The sequence below is a fragment of the Dipodomys spectabilis genome, unplaced genomic scaffold, assembly GCF_019054845.1.
Source record: "Dipodomys spectabilis isolate Male_0828 unplaced genomic scaffold, ASM1905484v1 ptg000073l, whole genome shotgun sequence".
Classification (NCBI taxonomy): Eukaryota; Metazoa; Chordata; class Mammalia; order Rodentia; family Heteromyidae; genus Dipodomys; species Dipodomys spectabilis.
Genome location: NW_024870750.1, coordinates 1077560 through 1092006, shown reverse-complemented (window position 1 = coordinate 1092006; position 14447 = coordinate 1077560). Strand labels below are relative to the sequence as shown.

At 40.7% G+C, this 14447-nt stretch overlaps 1 protein-coding gene across 4 annotated transcripts in view; it reads left to right on the top strand.

Moving 5' to 3' along the window:
* The window catches only part of Dlgap5 (DLG associated protein 5), a 45715-nt gene that overhangs the window by 30674 nt on the left and 594 nt on the right, over nt 1-14447 (top strand). The window contains exons 14-18 of one of the 4 annotated variants that reach the window (XM_042682524.1): nt 5890-6109; nt 10160-10334; nt 10889-10952; nt 11792-12023; nt 13013-13062. In XM_042682524.1, coding sequence (XP_042538458.1) covers nt 5890-6109; nt 10160-10334; nt 10889-10952; nt 11792-12023; nt 13013-13062 — 741 coding nt within the window. Of the gene's footprint in view, nt 1-5889; nt 6110-10159; nt 10335-10888; nt 10968-11791; nt 12024-13012; nt 13063-14447 lie in introns of all 4 variants that reach the window. The other 3 variants (XM_042682523.1, XM_042682522.1, XM_042682525.1) reach the window with 3 other exon arrangements.

Below are 14447 nucleotides of genomic sequence, written 5' to 3'. Positions count from 1 at the left end.
GATTGAAAAATCTGAAGCCCATAAGTGTTGAATCACTTGCCCAAGGTAGAGCTGGGTTTCAGCTTAAATTTTCTCATTTCAGAGTCTGTTTTCCTAACTAGCAGCCATATTCTTTTGTTTGTTTGTTTGTTGGCAGCACTGGATTCAGTTCAGGAACTTATGCTTACCAGTCAAAAACACTCTACTACTGTGCTGTACTTCCAGCCCAGCCTCATTGTTCTGTATGCTTTTTTGTATGAACGATGTTTAAAAAAAAAAGAAGGAACAATGGCTCTGTAGAACATATTTTTCCTTCCCTGTACTTAATCTTATAAAATTTTCTGTTACTTGTTCCTGTAAATTTTGCTGCTTTAATTTAATAAAATCCCACTGTTTTTGTTTTTGTTTTTTTGCCAGTTCTGGTGCTTGAACTCAGGGCCTGGGCACTGTCCCTGAGCTGCTCTTGCTCAAAGTTAGCACTCTACCTACCATGTTAGCCACAGCGCCACTTCTGGCTTTTTCTGATTATGTGGTACTGAGGAATAGAACTTACGGCTTTTTCTTGCATGCTAGGCAAGCACTCTACCACTAAGCCACATTCCCAACCCTACTGGAAGGGTACCAGTGGCTCACGCCTGTAATCCTAGCTACTCAGGAGGCTGAGATCTGAAGATCGTGGTTCAAAGCCAGCCTGGGTAGGAAAGTCTGTAAGACTCTTATCTCAAATAAATCACCAGAAAACCGGAAGTGGTGCTGTGGCTCAAGTGGTAGGGCACTAGCCTTGAGATGAAGAGCGCAAGGACAGCATCCAGGCCCAGGGACAGCATCCAGGCCCAGTTCAAACCCCATGACTAACAACAACAACAACAAAAAAATGAAAGTGTACCTGTAGTTATAAGCTCCTGTGGTCTAGGTTGATAAAACTTGTCTGACTCATATTTTAGGAGTTTAAGGTGTTAACGTTTCAGAAAAACCTTTAAAAATTATTTTACTAATGAGGTCTCATAACAAGGATCCTAAGGGCAGTTACTAAATGATTGAAGGAATTATAAATCTAGATAATGAATAGATGCTACTTATTAAAGCTACTCTGGATATTTCTTTGCAGAGAGATTTTTTTTTTTTTAGATAGGATTCTCCTTCGTTGCCCAAGCTAATCTCAAATTTGTAATCCATCCTCTCACTTTAGTTTCCAGAGTTGTGAGATTACAGGCATGTAACTACTGTGCCAACCCACTACTGTGGATCTTTCTTTCTTTTTTTCTTTCCTTTTTTTCTTTCTTCCTTTCTTTCTTTTTTTCTCTCTTTCTTTTTTCTTTTTCTTTCTTTCTCTCTCTCTTTCTAACTCTCTTTCTCTCTTTTTCTCTCTCTTCCTCTCTTCCTCTCTTTCTCTCTTTCTTTCTTTTTCCGATTGTGGGGATTGAATTCTGGGCCTGGGCGCCGTCCCTCAGCTCTTCAGTTCAAGGCTAGCACTCCACCACTTGAGCCACAGCACCACTTCCGATTTTCTGGTAGTTCATTGGAGATAAGAGTCTCACAGACTTTCCTGCCCGGGCTGGCTTTGAACCACTATCCTCAGATCTCTCAGCCTCCTGAGAGCTAGGATAACAGATGTGAGCCACCAGCACCCAGCTTATAGATATTTATTATTGAGCACTTAGACCTGGAAATAGTAATACAGTACCATCAGTGATGCAGCTACTAGTTATATATCAATCTTGTAATTCTGCCTGTTATCACTAGAGGTCTCTCTCCATCTACTATAGTATTTTCTTCTCAGCTTAGTCTAAAGTCATGTTTGCAAGTTTGTTTTTCCATTAATTACCGTTTCGATATTCCTCAGTTCTGTTCTCTCAACATATTCTTTCTGTGAAGTCTGTTCCCCCCTTATACCCCTTCTCTCTCTCTCTCTCTCTCTCTCTCTCTTTCTCTCCCCCCTCTCCCTCTCTCCTCTCCTCCTCTTTCCCCTTCTTTCCCCCTCTTTCCCCTTCTCTCCCTCTCCCTTTCTCCCTCCTAGGGATGGAACCCAGGGTCTCATACATGCTAGGCAGCTTCTTTACCACTGCAACCTAAAATAGTTTGGGTGATTTTTGTTGGCAGGAGTGGTGGTGGTCCCGGGAATTGAATCCAGGGCATCCTAGGCAAACAGTTTGCCACTTAAGCCACATCCCTCAGCCAAAGAATGTTTATTTGTTAGTTGAGTAAATTTTCTCATCTTGGTTTTCATGTATCTACTTTGTCACGATTTCTGTATAGTGTTATTTATTCTGTAATAAAGGTTGGCTCTTTTTCCAGATCATAGCAGTGGTTTAATATAGATTGTCCTCTTGATTCCATGTATAGGTTTTAATTCTGTTTATTTATATTTCTCAAATTATGTACTTGGATATAGCTAGGCAAGCACTCTATCTCTAAACAACATTCCCACCCCTTCCTGTGCAATTGTATACCCCTCATTGATGAATCTCTGATCTACATTGCCAGCCACACTTTTCAGTTATGCCTCATGACACAGTATACTTTAAAGGTCACTTTATCCAAAAAATAATTTCCACACGTATTAATGTGTCCTTATCTCTGTAAAGACTCCCATTCTATAAAGACTCCCATTCAGAGGCTCAGGAACTTTGGGTATCTCTTCTGACCCTTTCCTTTTGCTAGTTTACCTTCTCCATTCCATGGGGTTGGCTGGATCAGAAAATCCTCTCAGGGCTCAGGTGAGGCTCTGTGATAGAGTTCTTACCTTGCATGCATGAGGCCCTGGGTTTGATTCCTTAGCACCACATAAGCAGAAAAAGCCATAAGTGGCGCCATGGCTCAAGTGGTAGAGCACTAGCCTTGAGCTGAAGAGCTGAGGGACAATGCCCAGGCCCAGAGTTCAGGCCCCACAACCAATTAAAAAACAACAATAACAACAAAAAATCCTCTCAGTTCTTCTTTTTTTTTTTATTTTTCCATTTGTCATGGGACATGAACTCAGGGTTAGGGCCGGGGCACTATCCCTGTATTCTTTGCTTAAGGCTAGCAACCTTATTTAAGCCACAGCTCTACTTTTGGCTTTTTGATGTTTAATTGAAGATAAAGAGTTTCACAAACTTTTCTACTCAGGCTCGCTTTAAACCTCAATTCTTAGATCTCCTGAGTAGCTAGTATTATAGGCATGAGCCACCACTGCCTGGCAAGTTGCTTCATTTTTTTATTTCCAAGCAGACCTGAACATCCAAAGCCCCATTGGTATTGCCTCTTGCAGAAGCAGATGTGTGATACACTGGCATCTGACTCTCAGCTCTTGGTCATGGGGCTTGAAATCTGGGCCTGGGCACTGCCCCTAAGCTCTTCAGCTCAAGGCTGGCGCCCCACCACTTGAGCCACAGTGCTATTTCCGGTTTTCTGGTGGTTTATCAGAGATAAGAGTCTCATGGACTTTACTGCCCAGGCTGATTTTGAACCATGATCTTCAGTTCTCAGCCTCCTAAGTTACTAGGATTACAGGTGTGAGCCACTGGTGCCCACCTCAGTTATACTTCTTAAAGCTTGTGAATCTAGGTTGGGCGCCAGTGGCTCACACCTGTAATCCTCACTACTCAGGAGGCTGAGATCTGAGGATCGCAGCTCAAAGCCAGCCTGGGCAGGAAAGTCCGTGAGACTCTTATCTCCAGTAAACCACTAGAAAACCAGAAGTGGCACTGTGGCTCAAGTGGTACAGCGCTCGCCTTGAGCTGAAGAGAGCAGGGACAGCACCTAGGCCCAGAGTTCAAGCCCCACAACTGACCAAAAAAAAAAGCGGGGCTGGGGGTTTAGCCCAGCAGAAGGGTGCCCGCCCGGCACGCGCAAGGCCCTGGGTTCAGTCTTCAGCCCTGGAAACAAAAAAAAAAAAAAACTTTGTGAATCTCCTCTCTTTGTTCCATCTCCTCCTCCTGGGCCTAACTGCCATCTTCTTTTCTATTATCATTCAGTAAGTCTCCCACCCAGTTCATTCTCCAGGTTATATCCAGAACCATCTTCCTAAAACCCAAGCTTGATCATGTTATTCTCCAGCTTAAAAACCAGTAACTGTTTGGTGTATAAATGTAGTCTAAAACAATCAGATGTTAGAGCTTTAAGTTGTTCATGTCATGTCCGTTCTACCAGCTTTCATTGCTGGTTCAGCAAACATGCTGTTCTATCCAGCCTTTGTCACCCCAGTCTTTTAGTCCAGCTACTTGATTTACAACAAGATGCTGCTTACTTGTAAGTCTTCCCTTGTATCTGAAGGTTGGTTTAGGTATTCTTCTTCTTTTTTATTTATTATTATAGAGGTGCTATACAGAGGACATTCATCAGGTAATCAGTACGTTTTATTTTTGGCTAAACTGGGGTTTAAAACTCTAGGTATGCACTCAACTACTTGAGCCAGGTCCCCAGCTTTTTTGCTAAAGGTTGTATTTCAATAAGTTCTTGCAATTTTGCCCAGGATAACCTTGCACCACAATTCTCCTCCTGTAGCTGGGACCAGATTTACATGTTACTTTGCCTAGCTTATTGATTGGGTTGAGGACTTGCTAACTTTTTACAAGGGCTGGCCTTGAACCATGATTTTTGCCTCCTGAATAACCGAGATCATAGTTGTAAGCCAGCATGCCTGGCCACATTTATCCTCCTTTTTGCCCTTAGTTAGCTATTCCACTAAACTATAAACTCCTTGAAGGAAGAAACTTAATCCTTGATGTTTTCACCCCTAGAATTTTTAGAACATACTAAGAATTTGGTGTGTATATAATGTGATATATTTTATGTATAATTTGGTTTTCTATCTGTGTCTGTGTCTGTCTGTCTGTCTCCTGGGGCCTGGGCAGTGTCCCTGAGCTTTTTCTTTTCTTTTCTTTTTTTTGAGGGGGGGTCCTGTCGTGGGGCCTGAACTCTGGGCCTGGGCGCTGTCCCTCAGCTCTTCAGCTCATGGCTAGCGCTCTACCACTTGAACCACACTGCCACTTGCAGCTTTTTTCTTTTTGCTTATGTGGTGCTGAGGAATCGAACCCAGGGCCTCAGCCATGCAAGGCAAGCACTTTACCACTGAGCCACCTTCCCAGCCCCATCCCTGAGCTTTTTCACTAGAGGCTAGCTCTTTATCACTTTGAGCTACAGCTCCACTTCCAGCTATTTTTGTATAGTGGAGTTAAGAGTCTCATAGCTATTCCTGCTGGCTTTGAACCAAGATCCTCAGATCTCAGCTTCTTGAGTAGCTAGGATTACAGGTGTGAGCCATTGATGTCCAGCTTGGCTTTCTCTTTTAAAAGTTTAATTAGTTTAGCTGGGCTCCAGTGACTCATGCCTGTAATTTTAACTACTCAGGAGTCTGAGCTCTAATGATCCCACTTTGAAGCCAGCTTGTGCAGGAGAATTCTGAGAAACTCTTATTTCCAATTAACTCCAAAAAAAAACAAAAAACAAAAGTGAAGCTGTGGCTTAAGTAGTAGATCACTAACCTTGAGCTGAAGAGCACAGGGACAGTGACCAGGCCCTGAGTTCAAGTCCCAGTACTAGCAAAACAAAAAAAACAGTTGAACTTTTGCCAAGTATAGTGACACACACACACACACACACACACACACACACACACACACACACACACACACACACACACACACACACACACACACACACACACACACACACACACACACACACACACACACACACACACACACACACACACACACACACACACACACACACACACACACACACACACACACACACACACCCCGAAATCTCAGCACTCCAGAGGAGGATCTTGAATTTGAGGCCAATGTGGATTGCAAAACCAGCTTCTGTTTCAAAAATAAATAAACAATAGCTAAATATTGTACATGTGTGTGCGTGTGTGTATCTTAAGTAATAGCAGCTTAATATCCTAATTTCTCTTTGCAGAAGAAAATTGTCTCAGGGATAGCAAGCAAACCAAAACAGGATGATGGTGGAAGGGCTGCAGCTAGAAATCGCCTTGCTGCCATAAAAAATGCCATGCGAGAGAGAATTAAGCAGGGAGAACATGCTGACACAGTGGCTTCTGTAACACCAAAGGAAGTGGATAAAATCGTGTTTGATGCTGGATTTTTTAGAGTTGAGAGTCCTGTGAAATCATTCTCAGGTTGGTTATTTTTATTTTTGTTTTCTCAGACTGCTTAAGAGAAATACTTGGGGTACTTGAGGGCGTGTATAAAAAACAGCCAAGTATGGGTGCTCACACACTCATAACTACTTAGAAGGCATAAGGAGACTACAGTTCCAAATCAACCTATGCAAAATTTCTCAAGGCCCTTTCTCAACCAGCAATCTATGACTGTTTTCCTAGCTACATAGGATATCAGGAGGATCAAGATTCCAGGCCTGACCAGGCAAAGACCCCATATCAACAGAAAGAGCTAGATGTGGGCTGGGAATTTGGCTTAATGGTAGAGTGCTTGCCTAGCATGCATGAAGCCCTGGTTTTTATTCCTCAGTTCCACATAAACAGAAAAGGCGAGAAGTGGCACTGTGGTTCAAGTGGTAGAGTGCTAACCTTGAGCAAAAGATACTCAGAAACAGTGCCCAGGCCCTGAGTTCAAGCCTCAGGACTGGCAAAAAAAAGAAAAAGCACTAGATGTATGGAAGCATTCATAGTCTAGGCATACACCTGTAATCCCAGCTGCTACAGGAAGTATAAACAGGATTGTGGTCCAGGCCAGCCCAGGCAAAAAGCAAAACCCTATCTCAAAAAAATATCAGAGCTAGAAGGGCTGGAGGTATGATCAAGCAATAGAGCATTTGCCAGTCAAACACAAAGCCCTGAGTTAAAAACCCTAAGACATGGGGAGATGGAGATTGAGATATCGCAGTTGGAGGCCAATCCAGTCATAAAGTTAATAAAACTGGATCTTAACCAATAGCTAGCTTCATAGCATGTGCATATTATCCCAACTGAGTGTCAAGGCATAGACCTATCATTCCTAATGACATGGGGAAGTATGAGTAGAATTTTGGCCCAAGTATGAGTAGAATTTTGGCCCATGTGCCCCAGCATAAAGCAAGACCCTACCTAAAAAATAACCAAAGTAAGAAGTATAGATTTCATATAGACAGATATAAGCATTCTGATTTCTAGAAAATGGGCCATGTGCTAACTCCCACCCATATGCACATCATATTTTGAATAGATATGATCAGGTTGCTATTACTATCTTCTATGATTGCTTTTGTGTTTTCTAAGTAATTTCACAACTGTTAGTACCTTGTAATCCCACAATCTCTGAAGTTAGGTCACAGACTTCTAAGAGGTGAAGATAGTGATGAAAATAAGACAAGTTTTGTTGTTTTGAGTTTTGGGGGTTTTTTTTGGTTTTTTTTTTTTTGTCGTCATGGGGCCTGGGCTTTGTCCCTGAGCTCTTCAGCTCAAGGCAAGCACTCTATCACTTGAGCCACAGCGCCATTTTCAGCTTTTTCTGCTTATGTGGTACTGAGGAATCGAACCCAGGGCCTCATGTATGCAAGGCAAGCACTCTACCACTGAGCCACCTTCCCAGCCCAACTTAATATCTCATTCTTTTTTTTTTTTTTTGGTTGCTTATGGGGCTTGAACTTGGCCTGGCCTCTGTCCCTCAGCTCTTCAGCTCAAGGTGATTGCTCTACCACTTGAGCCACAGCGCCACTTCTGGTTTTTTTTTGTTTTTTGAAACAAGATCTTGCTATTTTTTTTTTATGGCTGTGTAATACTTCATAGTATGTATACATATACATCACATTTTTTTTATCCATTTAACTCATTTGGCAAATAATTCCATTGTTTGGCTATTCTGAATAGTGCTGCAATAAACATAGATTTACAGATATGTCTTTCTGGTATATTGATTTACTGTACTTGGAGTATATGCTCAGTAGTGGTATGGCAGAATCATAGGGAGGGAACTTTTTTTGTTGTTGTTGGTCATGGGGATTAAACTCAGTGCCTAGGTGCTATCCCTGAGCTTTTTCTCTAAATGCTAGCCTCTGCCATTTTGAGCCACAGCGCTACTTCCAGTTTTCTGGCTGTCATTGGAGATAAGAGTCTCACAGCCCTGGATAGTTTCGAACCATGATCCTCAGATCTCACTCTCCTCAGAGGCTAGGATTACAGGTATGAACCACCAGTGCCCTATAGAATATGAGGGTTCCTTTCACCCCACATTCTCAGCAGCATTTGTTTGTTTTCTTTATGGCTGATGGTCTGATTGGGCTGAGGTGGAATCTTAGTGTGGTTTTGATTGCATTTCCTTTTTTTTTTTTTTTTGCCAGTTGTGAAGGCTGAACTCTGGGCCTGGGTGCTGTCCCTCAGCTCTTCAGCTCAAGGCTAGTGCCCTACCACTTGAGCCACGGCACCACTTCTGGCTTTTTTCTGCTTATGTGGTGCTTAGGAATCGAACCCAGGGCCTTATGCATGCAAGGCAAGCACTCTACCACTGAGCCAACTTCCCAGTCCCTGAATTTCCTTTTTAACTAAAGATGTTGAACATTTTCTCATGTATCTATCAGCCATTAGTATTTGTTCTTATGAGAACTGTGTGTTTAATTTGGATTGTTTTTCTATTGTTGTTTAAATTTTTTAGTTTTCTATATCCTTTGAATACCTGGTAAAGATTTTCTCCTAGTCCATGAGTAGGCCCTTGGTTCTGGTGACTGTTTTGCTGTGCAGAAACTTAATTTGATATAGTCGCATTTGTCAATTCTTGCTCCCATTCTCTAGGAATCTGGAGCCCTAATTTACCTATACCTTCCAGAGCTTTCCTACGTTTTCCTATAGCAGATTTAAAGTTTCAGGTCTTGAGGGCAAGGAATGTGGCTTAGTGGTAGAGTGCTTGCCTAACATGCATGAGGCCCTGGGATCAATTCCTTAGTACCACATAAACACAAAAAATAAAGTTTCAAGTCTTACGTTGAGCTCTTTAATCTAACTAGATTGTGTGTGTTGGGGGGGGGGGGTGTTGTGGGACTTGAACTCAGAGCCTGGGCGCTGCCCCTGATCTCTTTTTGCCAAAGGTTAGTGCTCTACCACTTGAGCCACAGTGCCACTTCCTGTTTTTGAGTGATTAACTGGAGATAAAGTCTCATAGGAACTTTTCTGCCCACATTGGCTTCAAACCACAATCCTCAGATCTCAGCCTCCTGAGTAGCTAGGGTTACAGGTGTAAGCCACTGGTGCCCGGCTTAGAGTTGATTTTTTTTTAATTAATTTACTGTATTGTTATTGTAGAGGTTATGTACAGAGGGATTACAATTACATGAGTCGGGTAATGAGTACATTTCCTTTCATACAATATCTTCTGTTCCCTCACTGTCCCTTTCATCTCCACCCATGAGTTGTATAGTTTACTTCCATCAGTGTCTAGTGAGTAGAGTTGAATTTTGTGTATGGTAAGAGATAGAGGTCCAGTTTCAGTCTTCTGAAGGTAGTTTTCCAGCACCATTTATTGAAGGGGGTGTCTTGGCTCTAGTGTGTGTTTTTCAGATCTCAGCATCCTGAGTAGCTGGGATTACAAGCATGAGCCATTGGTGCCTAGCTGTGTAGTATATTTGAAGTTTGGTATTGTAATACCTCCAGTGATACTCTTACTACTTAGAGTTACATTTGCTATTTGGGATCTTTTATGCCTCCATGCGATTTTTTTTTTTTTTTGATTTCTTTAACTGAGAAATGATACTGAGGTAGTGGGTATTCTGTTGAATCTATATATTATTTTTGTCAATATGGTCATTTTTCTCAACACTAATTCATGAGCATAGGAGGTCTTTCTGTGTTTTCAGTTTCTTTCTTCAAGATTTTATAGTTTTCATTGTAGAGATCATTTATTTCCTTGGTTAATACCTTGTTTGATGTTTCATTGTTTCAGGGGTTGTTATGAGTAGAATTGTTTTCCTGGTTTCTTTAAACTATTGGTATTTTAATATTGAGTTTTGTATCTGGCTTCCTGGCTGTACTGTGGCTTCCTGCAGATTAATATTTTTTTCTATCCTCTGCCACCCTCTCTGACCTCCCTTGACATGTCTGTGTAGGAAGCAGGAAATGTTTTTTTTTTCTCCTCCATTTCTTTCTACTTTAACTCTGTTATACTAAGATAACCTTTCTAAAACTTCTAAATAAAAATGAGTTATAATTTTTGCTATTGATGTGATTTCTCTCATTTTCTAGTACTGTCCTCTGAATGCTCTCAAAGACTTGGCACACCTAAGTCTGTCAGCAAAGCTGTACCTAAGAACAGGACTGAAATGGACCTTCTAGGTCAAAAGCCATCACCAGAGAATCCCGATCCCCAGAGTGAACATGTTGGCAAGAAGACATTGTTTTCAAACATTCCTGAAAGCAGGTATTTCTTTAACATGTTAAGAATTTAAATATCATTTCAAACTGCTAAGATAGGGAAATGTGCCAGAGTTTTCATTTTTAATTAAATTTCACAATTTAGCATATAGGCAAGACTTCCTCTTAATAAGGAAACTGAGGCTTAAGATTCCATGTGGAGGGCTGGGAATGTGGCTTAGCGGTAGAGTGCTTGCCTAGCATGCATGAAGCCCTGGGTTCAATTCCTTAGTACCACATAAACAGAAAAGGCCAGAAGTGGCGCTGTGGCTCAAGTGGTAGAGTGGTATCCTTGAGCAAAAACTCAAGGACAGTGTCCAGGCCCTGAATTCAAGCCCCAGGATTGACAAAAAAAAAAAAAAAAGATTCCAGGTGGAGCAAGGTATATAGTGGTATATGCCACTTGTCCCTTTCTGTCTAGATTAGGTTAGTTCTTAGACCTATTCTCTAAACTTAATTTACTCCCTCTATAAAGAACACAAGTCAAAAGAACAATATATTAATTATCACACTATAATGTGCTTCTTTTTTCTTTTTCTTTTTTTTTTTTTTAATTTTCAGAGACACCATAGAAGATGCTCAGTGTTCTGAATCAGAGGATGTAATTGAAGTAAACCATGGCCAGGTGGTAAATCACTCAGTATGTTGCTATGTATATCACTATAAGTAGTAACTCTTATTTAAAACAAAACAAAAACAGTCACTGGGAATGTGGCTTAGCGGTAGAGTGCTTGCCTAGCATGCCTGAAGGTCTGAGTTCAATTCCTCAGAAGGAAAAAAAAAGCCAGAAGTGGTACTATGGCTCAAGTGGTAGAGCCTTGAACACAGAGAGGCTGAAGGACAGTGTCTTGGCCCTGAGTTCAAGCTCCAGGACTGGCAAACACACACATGCACACACGCAAGCACGCACACACACCCTAGAATCTCCATTGGAAATTAAATCAGTAATACAGAATAATTCTTGTTTCAGTGGCCTGTGGATTGTTTTCAGTAGGTCTTTTTGTAGTTCCATATTACACCAACATGAATGTGGAACTAATGACCTAGGTCAAAATCAGCAAGCTTTGCCCACTGGTTTTTATAAGCCAAGTTTTGTTGTAACTGTCGCTCTCAGCTGTTTATTTTATGTAGATGCTTTTGCAATGCTGGAGTGGATTTGAACAATTGTGACAGACCTGGTGGCTCACTAAATCTGAAATATTCACTAGCTCTTTCTTCTCAGAAAGTATTTGCCCATCCCCAAACTGGTGTATAGATATTTGCTAAGAAACTTGCCTTCATCCTTATTGTTTATAAGGTATTACTTGAATTCATTGTCAGGAAGCAAGGAGTAGGATTTATAGTGTTCTTTGGCTATGGCATGTAACACTCTAGTTTTTTCACACTTAATAGAAGATTTGTGTGTGTGTGTCTGTGTTTATTTTGATTTTTGGTCATTAGTATAATGTCCATTTTTACTTTCAGGATACAAATGAGGTAAATTTTGAAATGTATTGTGTACCCAGTGAAAGAATGAGTTTGCCTCTTCCCTCTGGAGTAGCCAATGATACTAGTACTAACAAAGAAATTTCAGATGTTGTAGAAGAAATGGAACTCAATTCTTCAGTTGCCTCACAGGATGTTTTCATGAGTAGCCCTGAAAAAAATGTATCATTACAAAATACCATCTTGAAAGAAGCTGAAACTTCTCAGTCAGGTATGATTGTTTAAAATACAATGAGGCTTTGTTAAAAATGAGCTTGGATAAAGATACATATTATCATGAATCTCATTATCATAAATCTCAGTTTCTAAGGATGAAGGTTCAGAAACAGGACATTCACAGTAAATGTTTCATAAAAACTAGTTTTAAGAGTTCTACTCTTGGGTTGGAGATTTAGCTTAGTGGAAGCGCACTTGGCCTGCTAAGTACAAGGTCCTGAGCTCTAGGAGAAAAAAAAGGTGTTCTATTCTTGACCCCAAGCCTTAAAGTAGATGTAATAAAAAATCAGCAACAGGCTGGGTATGTGGTTTAGTGGTTGAGTGCTTGCCTAGCATGCATAAAGCCCTGCGTTTGATTCCTCAGTACCACATACACAGAAAAAGCCAAAATGGCACGGTAGCTCAAGTGGTAGCATGCTAGCTAGCCTTGAGCAAAAGAAGCTCAAGAACAGCGTCCAGGCCCTGAGTTCAAGCCCCAGGACTGGCAAAAAAAAAAAACCACTGATCCATCCTGGCTATAAGGAGCATTTTATATTAGACCTGTTTGAGAGCCTTCAGTGTTAGTGAACTAAGCTCAGTAAAATTCCCTCAACTTTTCAAGACATAATTGACCTATTTTTTTTCCCCTTCCTAATGCCTATTTCCACCTACTGTTTTTGTAATTATAAGAGGAAGTGGGTCTTACTGTCAAGATACAATGTGTGCAGGTTTCACCTGTTTTTCTCCATATATCTGTGGTGTTGGTCTATCTGGGACTCCAGGTAAAATGTTATAGCCATGACCAGAGGTTTCTTCTGGCCAGACCTGTTCTTCATCAGCATCTTTCAGGTATCTTCAGTGTTAAACTGAATGGTATTCATTTAGACTCTATAAGAATAAAAAATTTAATTGCATTTTTAAATATATAGGGTTTTTCTTATCTTTCAAGACATTGTCTATTTTTAACAACTCTTGACTGAGAATATTCTTTAATTTTTTTTTCAGTGCTTTGTGATAATAAAAGTCTCACTACTGAATGCCACTTTCTTGATTCAGTAAGTTTTTCAACTTAATTTGATAAATTCCTTTATATTCTAGATTTTGAGTTTGTTTCTGAGACAGGTCTCACTATGTAGCCTAGGCTGTCTTCCAACTGTGCAATATGCGGTTTGAGTTATTCTAGGTATTGATCCAAGACAAGGCTTTGTCTTTCAGAAATGTTGGGTGGTACAACAAATATGAGGAATACTGCCTACAGTCTTCCTGGGTTTTTTCACCCTAATTCTTTTACATTACTGTATATATGCTCTGCTATTTTATTTGGATGCTCCCAGACTTTACTTTTGGTGACCTCTGGCTTCAGCATTAGCATTCTTTAAATATCTTCCTGTTAAAGCTCTTTCCGTTCCTATGCTAACTCACTTGTAGATCTGCGTGCATAAGCATACGATGCATGCATTCATCTCATTAAAAGTTAATATGAGCTGGGCACTTTTATAATCCTAGCTACTCAGGAGGCTGAGATCTAAGGATCATGGTTCAAAGCCAGCCCAGGCAGGGAAGTCCATGAGACTCTTATCTCCAGTTAACCACCAGAAAATCAGAAGTGGTGCTGTAGCTCAAGTGGTAGAGTGCTAGCCTTGAGCTGAAGAGCTCAGGGACAGCGCCCAGGACTAGAGTTCAAGCCCCACCAACAAAAAAACAAAACAAAAGAAAAAAAAACATTACTGTGACCTGCATGCACACCTTTCTTTCTTGGTGGTGGGTCTTTCTTAATCATAAACTGAAACCTCGAAGATTGAGCACTTAGCACAGGGACAATTCATATAAACCTGATTGAACCTTATTCTCAGATCTGAACTCTGAACTATTAGTTCCAATAATACATAAGTAAATCTGAAAATTATTAAATAATAACATTCTGGGCTTGATGTAAGTATGATCAAAAGTGTCTCACAGTTATAGATTATCTGTTTTTTTTAACATAGTATTTTTTTATTTTTGGGGGGGGGGTCCGGTCATGGGCCTGAACTCTGGGCCTGGGCACTGTCCCTCAGCTCTTCAGCTCAAGGCTAGTACTCTACCACTTGAGCCACAGCGCCACTTCCGGCTTTTTTCTTTTTGCTTATGTGGTGCTGAGGAATCTAACCCAGGGCCTCGAGCATGCAAGGCAAGTGCTCTACCACTGAGCCACCTTCCCAGCAGATTATCTGTTTTTTTTATTTCCATAAACATTTGAATTTAGATATATAAGTTCACTTGCTTATATGGTTTGGGAATTATGGTATTTTCATAGAATGCTTAAGGCCTGAGTTTTATTCATCTTGAATATGTTAAGTGCATTTATATATTAATCATCTTTCTAGACATGAATTTCTTATATACTTTTCCAATTAAAAATTATTTGAAATTATATCTGCTTAAATATAGCATCATTCTT